The 17,858-nt window shown below is 34.8% G+C and overlaps 2 protein-coding genes and 1 pseudogene across 2 annotated transcripts; 1 reads left to right on the forward strand and 2 right to left on the reverse strand.

Moving 5' to 3' along the window:
* Positions 1-945: 945 nt before the first annotated feature.
* Positions 946-2,028, forward strand: LOC110762423 (protein FAR-RED IMPAIRED RESPONSE 1-like; annotated as a pseudogene).
* A 7,983-nt stretch (positions 2,029-10,011) lies between these two features.
* LOC148293553 (uncharacterized) lies at positions 10,012-12,289 on the reverse strand. The gene is made up of 7 exons (XM_088254518.1): positions 11,404-12,289; positions 11,074-11,324; positions 10,922-10,988; positions 10,640-10,719; positions 10,464-10,533; positions 10,277-10,375; positions 10,012-10,196 (listed from the first exon to the last, which is right to left on the reverse strand). Exons 1-7 carry the CDS (start codon positions 11,545-11,547, stop codon positions 10,074-10,076), a joined length of 834 nt encoding a protein of 277 aa, XP_088110644.1. The 5' UTR covers positions 11,548-12,289; the 3' UTR covers positions 10,012-10,073.
* A 109-nt stretch (positions 12,290-12,398) lies between these two features.
* UPP (uracil phosphoribosyltransferase) lies at positions 12,399-15,550 on the reverse strand. Its single transcript, XM_021973896.2, has 12 exons — positions 15,335-15,550; positions 15,138-15,230; positions 14,879-14,957; positions 14,641-14,699; positions 14,467-14,544; positions 14,244-14,325; positions 13,914-13,962; positions 13,505-13,566; positions 13,242-13,309; positions 12,917-12,972; positions 12,795-12,842; positions 12,399-12,689 (listed from the first exon to the last, which is right to left on the reverse strand). Exons 1-12 carry the CDS (start codon positions 15,473-15,475, stop codon positions 12,638-12,640), a joined length of 867 nt encoding a protein of 288 aa, XP_021829588.2. The 5' UTR covers positions 15,476-15,550; the 3' UTR covers positions 12,399-12,637.
* Positions 15,551-17,858: the final 2,308 nt, after the last annotated feature.

A 17,858-nucleotide genomic window follows, 5' to 3' on the forward strand; every position in this document is an offset into this window, starting at 1 on the left:
CTTCTGACTATCGCATTATAGTCCACGGGTAATGCTATGCTTACCACATAAATCTACCACATTTTAATACCATCTTACATGGCAGCTGATGTGGACAACCACCTCATTAAAATTATATTAGTTTTTTTTTTAAGGAGATAATATTTTCTATATTTTTCTTTAGTTAAAAATTTATAAAAAAAAAACTAAACTAAACTAAACCCTACGACCACTTTTCACACGTCTCTTTGCCTCCCCTAATTCTCTCTCTCCCTCCTTCCTCTCCTCCCCATCGCAGTGCTTCGCCGGACTCCTGCCACCACTCCTCCCCATCGCAGGTGCTTCGCCGGACTTCTGTCACCGCTCCGCCAAACTTCTGACGTTGTTCCGCCAGACTTTTGACTCCATTCCACCGCTCTACTCCTTCCTTCACGGTTAAGATTCTTTTTCTGTTTAGCTTAACCTTCCTCCACCAGTCCTCCCCATCGCAGGTGCTTACCACGGACTTTTGCCACCACTCCGCCAGATTCTAACCCTGTTCCTCCGCTCTACTCCTTCCTCCACGGTTTTAGGTTAGTAAACCTTCGTTATAACTTTTTTTTTTTGTTTGGCTTACCTTGTTTTTTTTTTTTTGGATGAATGCTTTCTTCTCATACACGGTTGCTGAATCGTTAATTTATTTGTTTCAATCAGTATTCAAATTAGGTTTTTTTTTTTACTAGTTAAACATGCTTTTCTTAAGAACCTGTAATAACTTGACTGTAGTATACCATTGAGATATAACTTTCTGTTTCTTTTTTGGCTTATGTTGTTTCTTTTTTTAGTTTAATGTTTTTGATACGTTAATTTGTTTATAATTCTCTCTTCTTCTCTTTTTAGTCATTAGATGAACTGATTGACCGTAGTATTGAAATTTTGGTATTATATGCTTATGTATCATAAGCTCATGTCCTATATGATGTAGGAATGGAAGAATATTCAAATATTTCTGCAAGTTTAGAAATTATTGATGAAGATGAAGTTGTTGAACTGGAATCTGATGGGATTAGAATTGAAAATAATGGAGATGATGAGATTGCCATGTACAATAGAACAGATGTGAAAGAAAAAATACAAGAGCCGATGGTTGGAATGGTGTTTGACAATATTTATGAGTTAATTCAATATTATAGAGAATATGGGAAACAATCTGGCTTCCCAGTGATAAAGAGGTCATCAACAAAAGGAGATGATGGAGAGTTGAGATATATTACTCTTGCATGTGCTCGTTCAGGGACCTGCAAAAGTAATTCAAGTAATACCCTAAAGCCACATCCAAGTATAAAGAATAATTGCAAGGCTCAAATTAGGGCAGGTTTACGCTTGAGTGGAAGCTAGCGAGTCAACTCTATTAAGCTTGACCATAATCATGACTTGAGTCCAACCAAATCTCGTTTTTGGAAGTGCTATCGAGAGATAACCCCATATATTAAAAGGAAGCTTGAAATGAATGATAAAGCTGGGATAAGGCTGAACAAGAGTTATAATTCAGTTGTGGTAGAAGTGGGGGGGCATGAGAATATGCCATTTTTAGAAAAGGATTGTAGAAACTACATTGAAAAGGTTAGGCGATTACAGCTTGGGGAAGGAGATGCCACTGCAATTCAAAATTATTTTTTGAATATGCAATCTAAGAACACAAATTTCTTCTATGCTATTGATTTAGATCAAGATGGTCGTTTAAGAAATGTGTTTTGGGCAGATGCAAGGAGTAGGGCGGCGTATGAAGAATTCGGTGATGTTGTTACATTTGACACCACATACCTGACTAATAAGTATGACATGCCATTTGCTCCATTTGTGGGGGTCAATCACCATGGTCAATCGATTTTGCTAGGATGTGGGTTGATCTCAAGTGAAGATGCCAACACATTTATTTGGTTGTTTAAGTCTTGGCTTGCTTGTATGTATGGTTGTGCTCCAAAGGGAATAATTACAGATCAAGACAAAGCCATGAAAAAAGCAATTGAGGTTGTTTTTCCTAATACTAGACATCGTTTATGCTTGTGACAAGAGCTTATTTTTCAATTGTCCTTTCAACTTTATCAAGCGATTGTTCTCTTTAGTTTGGCAGCATTTTGGACAGTCCAAATTTTCCCTGTTTGTTCTTCTTTTTTTGGTACAATGAAATCTTATGCTTACAATTGTAATAAACATTTTCAATCTGAATGCATCATCCATATATAGGAAAAGGAATTTAAATAATGGCAGAAAGAAAGCTTAAAGATGGATAGATATTTGCGCAAATCCTTGAAATAGGCAGCTGGGTTACACATATGGAAATCGACTTTGAAGAGAGTTATCATATATTGATTTTGAACTTTTTGATATCATCTTTTAGGTATTAAGCTAATGAGTTTGGACAGCTGTTGTGTACATATTCCCACTCATGAATTTCATGGAGGCAAATGGTTCATCATGAATTTAATAAGTGTTCTTGTATTAAGCTATGCATTTGTCTGTTACACCCTGCTCATGAATTTCATAAAAGGAAATGGTTCATCATGAACAACACAAACTGAAAATGAGAGAATTTATACAGCAACCATTGACAACTAACAAAATACATTAACTTAATTATGCTTTAACGATTACATCTCTAACTATAAATGAGATACAAATGAAATCCAATACATGAATTAGATACAATCTATTATCAGCGTGCATCCACCGGTGAATATCTTCAAAATAACTTCCTTAACATTGAGAGTCATCACTGCAAGGAACTCATGTGGCTTTTTTTTTATTTTTATTATAGCAAGTACCTGTAAGGTTCATGAAAAAGCTATTCTCATATGCCCATCGAATCCTTAATTAAAAAACACCCAAAAAAAACTCAATCAGATGTAGATGCAAACACAGTAAAGAAACCCATCAGAAAATTAAACAAATTCATACCCACCCAGAAAATTAAAAAAGTAAAACTCATTCATCCACACCTTATGAATTCCAGTCCTGATTTTCTTTAGATAAATTGCTTTGTGCGATATAGGTGTACTAAACCAAACACCAAGAGGATTCAACAATCGCTTATTAGAAGAAAGCATTCATCCAAAAAAAAAAGGGTAAGCTAAATAGAAAAAGAATCTTAAGAAAACTTAATTTGAATACTGATTGGAAACAAATAAATAAAGGATTCAACAATCGCTTATGAGAAGAAAGCATTCATCCAAAAAAAAAAAAAAGGGTAAGCTAAACAGAAAAAGAATCTTAACCGTGGAGGAAGGAGTAGAGCGGTGGAATGGAGTCAGAAGTCTGGCGGAGCGGTGACAGAAGTCCGGCGAAGCACCTGCGATGGGGAGGAGTGGTGACATGAGTACGGCGAAGCACTGCGATGGGGAGGAGAGGAAGGAGGGAGAGAGAGAATTGGGGGAGGCAGAGAGATGTGTGAAAAGTGGTCGTAGGGTTTAGTTTAGGTTTTTTTTTAATTTTTAACTAAAGAAAAATATAGAAAATATTATCTCCTTAAAAAAAAAACTAATATAATTTTAATGAGGTGGTTATCCACATCAGCTGCCATGTAAGATGGTATTAAAATGTGGTAGATTTATGTGGTAAGCATAGCATTACCCTATTAGGAGACGTTCCTGAGTTTTTTATAGCTATGTATGCATATTCAAAAATCATGATTCGAATCCTACAATATATTTACTAGGTGTATAGTACGTACGGAGATCATCTTGCATGTTGGAAACTATAGTCTCTAGATATATACAAGAACTGTTTTATAATTTTACAAATTTTCAACACCATGCGAGTTTTCATTCTAAGTAAATAAATAAAATGTTACTTTAACCTCTCCTTGGCGATATATACGAGAAGAGCCATGCAATATGCATATATATAGTCCCTTTCTATTAAGGGATTCATCAAATAATTTTATTTGAGTGACACCATTTAGGGTCCCCTACTAATTTTTTTTGTAAAAAGATCCAAACAATCTATTTTTAAAGTCTACATTCATAAATCATTCTTGCAAAAAATTAGATAAATTGGAAATCGTTTAATGAACACGGTGCTTCAAGAAAATACTAAAATTTCAATATTTCAATTAAATGGTCAAATGATATCAAATTTAAGTGATTTTTTTGTAGAAATTATCTTTCAATGAAAAATACACTATTTAGATTAGTTTGACCTTTAATTGAAATATATGTAGCAGTCAAAGACTCCCAAGTAGGAATAATAGTTACGTAATCCCATTTGGCAGCAGAAAGCCACCTGGTATCTTCTACACACTAACACTTATAATATTCCCGTGTATATGGCAAATTAATATTACTTGTCAGCGGTCAAAGACTCCCTACAAAAATAAAATAAAATCAGTCAGATAAACACGTTTTGCGTTGCGTAGTTGCCTTTGCATTTGACTAGCTAAGCTAGAACTGGTCATATATGCATGCTTCCAAGCACACGTTAATTAATTAAGCAGACGCCTAATTATGAATCACAACTATAAAAGGGAAGCTAAGGGGCGCTTGTTTCATTGGAAATCCTAGTAGCGAAAGATGGAAGTCTGGAAAATCATGCTGATAGTTTGGTTTGTTGTAGCCGCTGTATTTGTTGCTTTAGGTTTGTTTAGTAGAAGGTGCACTGGGGTAGGCTCTGGTGGTAGTGGAGGTGGTGGAGGAGGAGCCGATTTTGGTGGTGGAGGAGGAGCCGATTGCGGTGATGGAGGAGGGGCTGATTTCGGTGGTGGAGGAGGAGGAGGAGGAGGTGATTTCGGTGGTGGAGGAGGTGGTGGAGGAGGAGGAGGAGGAGATTTCGGTGGTGGAGGAGGTGGTGGAGGAGGTGGTGGGGCTTCTGCATGTTGAAGCGCAAAGCCATAATTTCTCCCACACATGGTGCTATAGTTTTGTTATAGAAAAGTTGATATAGATCCAAATTCCTATTAAGGAGTTGGGTTTAATCCTCAGATTCGGTGACTTTGATCCAAGTCCTTTGACTTTTGTGTCACATAGAATTACATTCCTTTTTAAATATTTTTTGATGTAATCTTTTTATTATTTAATTTTTAAAATCATTTTTTGTTCCAATGTTGCCCTTTATGACTTGAATTGGGTAGTAATCATTTATGTCATATTGCCTATTGCCTATTGCATAGGTATATATATATGTTGTTTCATATTTTCGACAACATGTAATAGTATTTTATGTACCTTTTTTTTATATATAGGTAACATACAATTTTATTGTCTATTTTTGTATCTGACTTATAGGTAGTCTTCTAATTTATGTTCCTAACTTATAGGTAACATGATTTATCTATAATACCCCGAAAAATTCAAGGTGGATTTTCATATTTTAGTGAAAAATAATATAATTGTGGAGAATGATTATGGGTATTTTATCAAGTGATTTTAGATGGAGATTATTAAATTAAGTATGTTTAATTTCAAGTTGGACAAACATGACCAAAATACCCCTAGGTGTGGATAATTACCAAAGTACCCTTGTAGAAAAAAAGGAAGGAGGCAACGTGTAAGCCAAGCATTTCTTCCCTCCTTCATTCTTCCCCCCTTGCCTCAAGTTTTCCTATCCACCATTTATGAAGAGTTGAGTCACCTAGTTTAAAATGGTGAGTCACCTAGCCTAATTAAGATTCTTAAATCTTGAAATTATTCTCTTCCTCCCCATTCATTGTATCATCACTCTTTCTTAACTTGATGACTCACCTAGCCTAAGGCTTTTCAATCATAAATTCACTCTTATCCTCATCATTCATTGTATCATCCTTTCTTCCTCATTCACTCATCTTCATCCTCATTCTTCTTTTGTTCCTCTTCAAAATTCAAAATTCGTAACTTCCTTGGAGCAGCCGAGAACTCAAAATTCGGAAGCTCAAATGAGAAAACTTTCTTATAAAAGTTGTTCATTTACGTGATTCCTATAACATAATCAAATTTCAGCTCAATCCGATTAGTATAGGCTCTGAAACATTGGTATGATCACAATAAGTTTACCATTTCCTAATTTCACAGCAGTATGCTCGGTTTCAGTTTGTTTCTGTGATCTCATGTACTCAAATGACTTTGGTTCCTTCATCAAAGTTGTTTGAAATGCTGTGTATTATAACATATCAAAATTTCAGATTGATCGGACTTCTCTAGCCACCTTGGGAATGTTTAGAGTGGAACTTGTTTATAGTTTTCAACCTTAGTTCCTTTCCTCGTTTTCAGTCCAAAACACTCATATCAAAAGCTCAAAACACTACGGTTTCTTCATGATAGTTACTCCAAATTCTCCTCTTTATAACATATCCAAAGATCATCCAAATGCAATCATTATAACTCTCTAAAAATTGGTATGAACAAAACTTGTTCAATTGATTATGTTGAATCTCTTGTTTTAGATATGTGTACTTTCTCTCAAATGGCTTGTTTCTTATCATTCAATTGCTCCAATTAGCCACTATCATCTCAAGTAAATGATTCTTTGAAGGCTTGAAGCTCATCTTTTTATTGTCTTTTTGAGTACTAGTTTTAAACCAAGTGTGGTTGGAATGCCTCAAGTATATATATATATCTTTCGAAGTGTGTTTTTGTGAAGTTCTAGATTATTTCAATGTGATTTTTGTTCCAATTTCATTTTGGGGTTTTGTTACATCAAAATGAATATCTCAAGGGTTATTTCAAAGTTGGTTTTGTGCCATTTGAATTTAAATTGATTTTTGTGAAATTTCAAAGTAGAGACTATCTTGCTGGAATTGTTTTGATTCTGCTGCATACCTGTTTTGAAGTAAGTGTTTGAAAACTTTCTAAACTTGGATTTTCATGAAATTTTAGTATGTTTTACTTTCTCGTATTTTCTTCAGATCTGGAAAGTTTTATCCAGTTTGGTTGTAAATTGTAATTTTGGTGATTTTTCAAAATAAAGTGTACAAACCTGAAAAAAAGAATGTTATGCAGCCTAGTCTGTTTTGGTTTCTATTTTGACATGCTTCCTTAACCCTAATTTTTATCAAATTTTGACATCTTGAATGTTTCCATGTCTAGTTGTGATTTGGAAAGTTTTACATTATTTTGATTTGAACTCAATATTTAGTGAATTTTCAAAGTTAACGTGTTCCAACCCAAATGTTTAGAAAAACTGAAATTTTAGTTTTAAATTGATGTTTTTAAACTTTCTTTATGAGTCTAGAGCCGAACCACCTGATTTTAAACATCCTAACGAGTAGAACTATTATAGGAGGGGAATAGATTAGTTTTTTCTTAACGCTTGGTTCTATGCTTGCTTGGATGTGAGGTTAAGGGAGTAACAATCGGGTCAAACAACTTGTCAAGTGTATTTTTTGGGATTTTAGGTCTTCGTGCTCTAGTAGGACACTCAACTTTGTTTCCTTATTTCCAATGAATTTTAATCAGTAAATTATCTTAACTAGGTGTTCTACTCTGCGTACTTTCAAGGACGAAACTGCACAAGGTTAAGCTAGCTGGACTTGAGGTAGGGTTTCCTGATTTCCCGATAATTGGGCTATGTCACTTTTAATCTTGGTGATTATATATAGTACTATAAATATGAATATTATTGTTGTCTTGCTCAATGAATACTATTTGATGTTATGTGAATATTATTATTGATGTTTTTCCGTGGATATTATTTGATGTTTGGTGAATATTATTATGCATGTGATCAAGCCTGGAATATTATTGTTATTATCTATATTATTATTCTGCAGAGATAAATGATGTTTGCGCTGCACTACATATGCATAAAAAATACAGTGGTGTTTGGAGTGTGTGTGTGTGTCGTTTGAGATATATCTAAGGGATGGGAGAAGGCTTTAGATATATCTGAATAAAATGTGGAATATATTCAGGTGACGGGAGCAGAGCTTGAATATGAGGTGATGGGAGCAGGGTCTCTAATGAAAAGTGAAAGTTGAGAAATTCGTAAACAAAAGAAAAATGGGTTAAGGGACGGATGGGCGCTAGTTCATGTTTTAGGGTATTCGGAGCCACAGTGGTAAAACGCATGGTATGGGACATGCAGGCTTGTTGCCCTAGGATATGAATTAGTGGGATTAGAAGGGAGTGAGTTCATGGTATCACCGCATATGCAAATTTATCTATCTGGTATGATTGCATGATTTGTATATATCTTGTGTTGTTTGATGCATGACACTTTGATTAACTGTGATAGTTGACTTTGAGGGGTTTGACGGTACTCTATTGGGCATTAGAATGCTCATACCCTAATAGATTGTGCAGGATTAAAGAAGAAGTTTGAGGAAGCGGGTTCAACTAAACTGCTGGGCTTTTATTGTTGATTTGTGTAATTAATATTTGTAAGTAGTCAACCGTTTGTTAAAGATCTTAGTGTGTAGTTAACTATAAGCTACTGCGACTCTGATTTTGTGTTAAGTAAATTTGTATTATTTGTGGCTCAATTTCTTATCATATCATGATTGTAGGAATTTATTCTTATGACTATGGTATGACTCACACCATGATTCGAGAATATTCATTATTTTCGAATCGGGTCGTGACATTATCACTAAGTATTTTCGTTGCTAATAATAACAATATTTACCTGTATGTTAGGTACATAATTTAATGTGGGTGCTTGTATGATTGATTAGTATAATATGTGGATCTTTATTTTATCCATATATTAGGAAAATAATCAAGGAAAAAATTCAAAATTTAAATTATGAAATTCAATTGCAAGGAAATAATGCATTAGATTTAGATTTTCAATGTGTTTTCCTTATTTACCTCAAAGGGTAAAATCGACACAACAAAAAAAAGTAATAAATGTCAAAGGACCTACATCTAAAACCAAAAACGCGAGGACTAAACTCAATGACAGCTAATCATTTTGGATCTAGATCTAAGAAGCCCCAGTTTTGTCCTTGTTTAGCTTTTGGCTCGTTTGTAAGGCTTGGATATTTGTTCTGGCATCTCTCCACTATATTATTCTAGGTCCTTCTCTAGGATTGGTTAAAAAAACTCCCCAAGTTAATTCTATTTTTTAAATTTATTTATTTATTTGGAGATTCGAGTTAATTATTGTTTATGAAAGAGTATTTTCCTTTTTTTTTATTTTTAAATTCTACTATCCAAATCCAATCATAAAGCCAAATCCAGTAGAAGAAGATGGAAACGTGGAAAATCATAGGCTTAGTTTGGCTTGTTGCTGCATCTTGTGCTTGCCGTTTGCTCTGTGGACTTTGTCATGACTTGGCGCTCAGCGGCGGTGGAGGTGATAGTGGCAGAGGAGGAGTTGAAGGAGGTGGTACTGGCGGCGGAGGAGGAGCATGACAATGCACGCCGAAAGCATGTCTCAGATCTTATGCAACAATGTAAACAACTTAGCTTGGTGGCATAATTAAGTTGATCCGTCTGTGCTCATTTATTGTATTTCTGTTCTTTTTAGTATGACATCTTTTATATTGATTCAACAATTGTCGTCAATCAGGTTGGCTCTAACTGAATTTTGAAGTCATTTGACTAATAACAGTCGTGGTTTAATATATCACATATCGCTTTTTATATAATAACCGTTATGATAAAAGAATCACACTACTGTTTTTATATAATAACCTTGGTTTATTAGTAAAACATCGATTTTTTAAAATAACCGTAATCTTATGACAATTAAAATGTCAGTTTTATGAAGAATGCGTCATGTTTTTTTATTATCAAATGGCGGATTTATTAATAAATAAATAAAGTCGTTTTTAATTGTGCTTAAAGGTTGTATATGGTGTTCAGCGTATGACGGTTTTCAAAAGAAACGACGTTGGATATAATTTTAGACGTCGGTTTTTTATTTTTCTCTATGTGAAAAATATACCATCGTGTTTTATACCTTAAACCCAATTTTTTTTAATACCGAACCTGCTATGTCCAAAACCTGCATATTCTGAACATTACCAATCTGCTATTTCATAACAAACCGCAACGTACAAATTTCACATTCATTATGAGCATTACCACAACATGCATATTCTGTACATTATCACAACATACAAAATTTCACATCCATTCATACCAATCTACTATTCTGTATATTATCATAACATGCAAAATTTCACATCCATTCATAACAATCTAAAACCTTAAACTGTAATTAGATAGATAAGAGCTACGACATATGACATATTCTGCCCATTCCTTTCGAACTTCATCAATTTGTTCTTGGGTATATGATGAGTTTTTATTGCTCTTATCCCACTGCAAAAGAGACCCAAATATTAATTATTCAAACAAGCTGGATAATATAAATGCATGTGAATTGATCTTTAGACTTTTACCTTTTGTGCAAACTCTAAGCTTGGATTCGTAACTATGTCTCTCATGAAACACATTACATAATAGCCACATTCTACATTTGTTGGTTGCCTTGGAGTGCCCTGTATAAAACATTGGACAGAAAATTCTAGGCATGCCGTGTTTGAGAAAATTCAAGTGGCAGAACATAGAAAATTCAAAAAATTATACCTCCAAAACTTTCCAAATGGGTACTTTACGCCCTTGTTTGCTATTTTGGGCATTGAATACTTTGATCGCACTATTTCAAGACAAAAAGGTGTTATTGCAATATATTTTAACATATGAACATACATTACAATGTAGTTAACCAACTTACGTGTTCACTATATTTTTGCAATCTTTATCATTGACACGTTGTGATAGTGAATCCATATAATACACAGTCTCTTTTCTCGGTTTCACAATTATCTAGACCCAATGATTTCTATACAAAATAACATCAATGAGGTTAGGGGTTTGCTCATTGGAGAAGTTAATCATGTTTTGAACGACTGCCTAATTACAAAGAATTATGGGACTCACCCGGCATTGTAAGGCACCAAGAAAATTTGGTTAGGATTTGCGTTTTAAAACTGATTTGCTAAGTAATGTGATCTATGAGAGTATGGTCCAGAGTTAGTGCTTACTTGAGCAGGGTCAACTAGTCCAACCATCGTTACCATATTTCCATTTTTCAACAACTCATATAAGTACCTAAATACGAAATCCAGTAAGTGTTTGCTGTGTAAAGAATCTGAATTGTAAAATGAACTAATTATATAATTTTGTTTGTTATTACCTCATGTGTATAGCTATAACAGTGGCACCAATTTCTTGCATGGCGCCAAGCTGCAAAATATCTTCATGCAAGATGAAGGTTTCGCAAGAAAAACCAAATAGTTCCTCTTCAATTTGAAATCTAATCGTTTTCCCATAAGCTTTGAGTGTGTTCTCCGCATATCGACATAGGACTTTTAGAGAATGCGGCATTTCTATCTTTGAGTAATCTGTTGGGATTCCCTCATCAAGGGCCAAGCACTTGCCTTGTTTCTGTTTTGAGCAATAGAGTTTAGATATATAAGATAGCTAGTATAACACATTCATGAATCGTGATCAGTTCCAGTATTACCTTCACATCTTCCTGGGGTTCAAGTGGATCAAAGTTATCATCTTGATGCGATACAATTGGGGATTGAAGCTTATTAGCACCTGAACAACTTGCTTTGTCAGACACTGGAATTACGGGACTTGGAACTTCGTCTGCTATCGGCATTGGGCATTGTTGATTTTAGCCGTTTGGATCAATATTTGGAAGTAGTTGACAAATTATTTTGATCCAATAGTCTCACTCAACTGCTGGCAATAGTTTTGTTCTAATCTCATTCCTCGCATTCTCTTCTTTTAGTATCTCTCTTACACTTTCCTTAAGTTGAATGAATTTCACAATAGATCTTACCTGCAACTTGATATATGAATAAGGAATTAATCCACGGGGTCATAAAGCTGTGTGGCGTGAAAACCAACATTAATATTAATATTCACAAACTAGGCATGCATGCATCATGGAGAGTTATAAAGACAAAATGGCCACGCGTACGACCACGATCAGAAATATTATTTTCATTAGTGGTTTTAATAAGTCTTGACCATAAAAGGGAAGCTCTGGGAGCTTATTTGGGCACATCCAGTTCCAATAGATAGATAGTAGAAAGATACGGAAACGTGGTAAATCACAGGCTCAATGTGTCTTGTTGCCGCCCTGCATCTTATGCCTGCCGTTTGCTCTGTGGAGTTTGTGATTCGGCAGTCAGCGGAGGAGGTGAAGGAGGTGGTAATGGCGGAGGAGTATGACAGCGCGCTTAAAGCAAGTCTATGATCTTATGCAACAATGTAAGAACTTAGTTAGGTAGCATAAGTCGATCTGTCTGTGCTTGTTTATTGTATTTCTGTTCTTTTAACTTCCGGTTGTCGGCTTTGTTAAAAGCTAAAACTCTCGGGAGCGCCCTAACTCTTTTTATTTTATCTTTTATATTGATTCAACAATTGTCATCAATCAGCTTGGCTATGACTGAATTTTGAAGTCATTTGGCTAATAGAAATCAATTCCTATCACACACTGTCATGGAATCTCCAAAGCCAGATTTAATTATGTTCAAGAAAAATTAGAACGGTTGATACAAAATCCATGGGGGACACATTTTGGTTCCTATTTCTTCAATACCATATTTTGCCAAATGAATCAAGTTTAACTTCCTCTAATAAAACAATGATTCTCAGAAATCTTTCCTATTAATAGGCTCAATATTCCAAAATTGCAGGAGTAAGAACTAAAAATCAGACACCAGCGTACTTGAGTAATGACTTTATGTACCGAAGCTGCGGTCTCCAGCATCACCCAGTCCAGGGATTATGAACCTGAAATCAGTGTAAGCATGAAACGATAAGTATTAAACTGGTTTGCAGCATTCATAGCATTAGCTATTGAGCAGTGGCCACATCTCATCAATGGGAGGTACTTACCCTTTTTCATTTACAATAGGATCAATGATGCCAGAGTATACATGAAGCCTGTGAAATTACAAAAAGAGAGTTAATGCTGTGCTTCATTCCAAACCGTAATAATTGATTGATAATATCATTACCCTGGAAACTTCTCGCTCAGCTTTTGCAGGGCTGGAGGGGCAGCAACAGCAGATATCTGTGATATGGTAGATTATCTTGGTTAGGTATGGACCAACAAAATGGAATGATATTACTCTTTCTAATCAACCGCCTTCAGCACCCTCTTATCTCACTGGACGTGGGTTTAAAATTGAACTAACTTCATAACATTTCATCAACTGCTTCTACATAAAACTTCAATACACTAGTTTGCCAAAAGATCATTACGCTGGTTTAGCAAAACATGTTTACACCTATACATAAATTTAGGCACAAAGTTTCAAAGGAGACCTCTGAAATACTTACCACTTTAATTTGCTTGTTGTCAACCCCGTGGTCCTTTAATAGGTTCACAGCTGCCACTATAGTGCCACCTAAAATTGAATATAAAGAAAGAAAATGAGAAAAACAAATAGAACTAGGATTAACTTGTGCCTAGATAAGATTTACGGGTTATGGCAAACTGCAAGTTTGTGCTCATCATGCAATCAAAAAACACAACATATAGATGAAGAAGTTCACTAACCTTAAATTTAAATAAAATCAGATACCAACATTTTTATTCATACCTGTTGCTAGCATAGGATCAACCAAAAATACTCGTGACCCTTCAGGAAATTTGTCAGGTAACCTACAAGTATATCAAAAGATTTGCAAGATAAGTAACCAAGGAAGAACAATTTTTTTTTATAAGAGCTTCGGTAATAACATTTCAGCCCTTAGATTAGATACGTACAATTGAAATTTCCAAAGGAGTTGTATGCCTCTCAACCATTCATATTCCATCAAAGAGTTTGAGATGCTATTATTTAGTTACTTAGTAAATGGCCACTAATTACACAGAGATCTGGGAACTAACTCCAAGAAAAAGGTAAAAACAGAGTTTCTTGGACACTTAAATAGAAGTGATGAGAAATTGTTCAAAGTGTTAAACAAACTTTTAAGAATGATTTTGTCAGTTAGATAAGGAATACTTACTTGTTCAGATATACTGTTGGTTGAAGTGTCTCCTCATTTCTGGCTATCCCTACATTTGTAGAACAAATATAAAGAGATGAGCTAATAAAGTGTTCAATTACAAAGAGAACACGAAGGGACTAATCCAAAATCAATTTGACCAAAGTTGTTAATTTAAGTAATGGAGATACGTCTCATGAAATTCGAAAAATATTCACTTTAACTTCATGACCAGAATTTCTTGTAGTCATTCATGGATATCAACTTAGTAACAAGGTGTCTATAGACACACCAAATCTCTTTCTTTTCTATTTCAACTGCATGTGTGATCTATGCAAGAACCTTTCTTACCAAGATGGTACGTTCTTGTTGCTGGCAAGATTGACGACGCATGTTCCACCAAAGCTAGACCAGCTCTTAAAATTGGAACAACCTGCAAAACTAAAAGAATAAGACATCAATTGATACTCGCCTGCAAAACTCTACTGAATCATACACGTATATAGAATATCACTAGTTATCTGTGTAGGGGATAACATTTTCTTAAAAGAAGAATTCAATACTGAGAACTAACCGAAATAGGTTCCCTTGGATCTACGAATTCAACTGATGCGACACCAAGCGGTGATTGGATTTCTCCTGTGACCGTAGGCTGAGATAGGAAAAAAATAAAAGAAGCAAAACTGCCTTATATAACTGAAATAGAATGCAATCCTCATAATAAAGAGTGTAAAATATGACAACTAACCAGCCAATCTCTTGAAGCTTCATATATAAGAAGCCTCCCCAACTCAGCCATGGCATTTCCTACAACATATGAATTCCGGTGCAGCAAAGCAATAAAGATTAACTATTTACAAGCTCAAAAAGTAAAACAGAACCATTGTTTAATAAAAAGAGTAGATTTTTCACCAATCTAACCAATTATCAATCAACCTTACATATTACATAGAACCGAAAAAGGCAATGTCCTAATTGTTACTTACGAAAAATGGGACAAGGGGTTTGCTCATTTCTCAAAACTGAAACCCAATGCTTGATCAACGGGTGCGGCGGCACGAATACCTGGAAAAATCCAATCAGCCCTATCAATTCAGCACATCATTTCAAAATAAAAAGCTAATTCTGACAGCATTATCTACTCTGAGCTCTTAAAATTCAGCCTAAAATCCAAAAAAAATCGATGGAATTTGATAATCAGTAACCAAACAGAGCATAAGGGTAAAGAGTAAACAGTGAGCTCACAAGCATTCTGTCCTCGGAAACCGGTTTCTCCTCAGTGGCCATGTGAGCCCTCACAGTGCCAAAGCTACGCCGCCTCGCACTGGAACACGAGACCTGCGAGGCACCAAAACGCCTGATTTCAATGCTTTAAATACCGATAAAACAAAAAAGTTGGGGGATTCATTATTAAACTTCTATTCGCAGCGAAATGACGTTACCTTTTTGGGGTTGGAAGAGGAGGCGGGGGTAAGATTAAGTAGGAGAGGGGAGCTAGGGTTTGGGAGGCGACAAGTGGACCCAAAACGCTGCGAATCAGAAGAAGGGCACCGGAGAGTGAATTTTATACGGCACGTCGCCATGGATTGGATTTAGTTTGTTGGTTGAGGTGGTAGAGGCCTGAAAGGACTCAACGCTCTCCAAAATGACCAAAATTAGTTGGGGGGTAGATTGGGAACGAAAGAAAAGATGAAGAAACGCGTGCAGTTGGGCCATGGGCCTTTGGGGGTGTTTTGTTTTGCCCGGTGGCCCAAATAAGGCCCATAGGCTTTTGGCCAAGTGTTTGGACCCTGGAAAGGAAGAAACGACATGCGTTTTTCTCTGGGCTGCATGTGATGATATGCAATGGAACATGCAAAGATTTCGACGTATTTGTCGTTTAGTAATTAGGAGTATGAGTTGGATCACTTTGGTTTGGCTATAGTGAATGTCGTTCTCCTCGTCCTCACTCCTAACTATTCTTTTCAGCCATGCTTTATCCTACAAAATAAAATATGTTAAATATTTGACTTATTAAGATCCTACTTTCTTTTTTGTCTTCAAAAAATTATCATACTTTGCAAACATGAATCAGATTTGAAGTCACCCGTTTACACTCAAGTTTGACTCATTCTTTCTGTATATTAGATTAATTTATAATAATTTCTCTGAAGTTAGACCCTATTTGAACTTAGATTAATTTAGATTGAAATTTATTATAAATAAAATTAAAGGAGGAACGTTTGTCACATATGTGTATGATAATCCGCACAAAAAGAGAGAGATCGATCATATTACATCAATATTAATAATTGTCGTTTTCGTTTGGGGAAAACGACTGAACTACAATGATTGTTTTATGATTCATTTTCAAATGACATGGGCAGAGGCGGACCTACTAAGGCGCAAGGAGGTATAGCTGCACCTCAACTCGCCGGAAAAACCATTGTAGGTGCTTGAAATTGCTCATTTGCTCAACTGGTGTACAAATTACCTTATTTCCATCTTCAATATTTAAGTAAATGTCTTTGTCCTTTTACTTTTATTTATTTTTATATTACTCTATTTACTTAAGTTTACAATGTAAATAAGGAAGTATCCCCCATTTGGATTCAAATAAAAATACTAGAAAATCAAATTCCCACAAAATCAAAATATGAAAATTCGGTTTTAGTGCAAAATACAATTTAGGCTAAAAATGATGGCTCATTAAGTCAATATATACTTCATACTAAAATCTCATAAAATCAAGTTTTCTTATTTGATGTGTAAGGAACAAAAGCCGCCAAAAATTATCTTGAGAAAATGATTATTCCGAAAAACCATTTTTCATACTTAGTCAATATTGCACCTCCGCTAAAAAATTTCTATGTCCGCCAGTGGACATTGGTACAAAAAATGATAACAAAATAAAATGTATCAAATTACATTTTTAGTTTATATAATTTAACTCATTTTCAAGCTTGAGAGGTCGCATCGATGTCGGATGATGAGTGCTCGGGCTTACTGTTGAGTTGGGTTCCACGTCTTGTTTGCTACTTGACCGTTCTACATTTGATGACAAATAAGAATTAATGATTAAATTCTTGTAATCTAATAATCCAAAATCCATGCATTGAAGTGGGTTCCACGATGTTAAACCAAAAAATTAAAAATTGAAACAAAAAAATATCAAAAGCCCCAGGCAATCTAACTTTAGCTTTCCTTGCCTTCGGATATTCTTATCCAGATTGATTTTATACTCCTGTTAAAAAAAGACATCATCTTCAAGCTTAGGATAAGACGTTTCGAATTTAGAGTTTAGATTTAATATTTATGTTAAAACTTGCTTAAATAAGATCATAAAATGATAAACTTTTAAGGTCATCAACACAAAAAAACATGACCGTTCAAACAGTTTTTATAGTTTAGGCCATCTTAAAATGAGTGTATCAGAACCAAAAAAAAAAGCGTAGGCTTCATACCTCACCATCATCATTCATCACTTATAAGTTTTATATTAAGCATAATAAAAAGATTCAAAACCATGAATTTTCTCATGAAATTATAGTCGAGCGATTTTGAATTAGGATAACAACGAAGTAGTCTTAAATTCGAATAAACAATCAAGATGTATGTGAAAGAATAGTAACAGTGAATTTAGATTTATAGCAGTAAGACTTAATTGGTTCAAATAATTATATAGGTACAATGTACTTGAAATGGATTTAAAATGGTAAGAAAACCAAAAAGGAAATGGATTTAAAATGGTATGCAAAAACCAAAAAGGAAATGGATTAAAATGGTATGAATTATGTTTGGCAACAAATGTTTATCTTATATTTATTTCCATATAAATATAAAAGGTGCTGATTTTCACACTCCCCTTTTGTCAATCTTCCTTTTGTTTTTTTTTTAAATATTTTTTATTATAATATACAAGAAAGTGTAAATAGACAAAAGAGGAGTGAGAACATATAATTTCCAAGAAAGAGAGTGTAGGTGGAC

Source organism: Prunus avium, chromosome 6 (genome assembly GCF_965620075.1).
Source record: "Prunus avium chromosome 6, drPruAviu1.hap1.1, whole genome shotgun sequence".
Classification (NCBI taxonomy): domain Eukaryota; kingdom Viridiplantae; phylum Streptophyta; class Magnoliopsida; order Rosales; family Rosaceae; genus Prunus; species Prunus avium.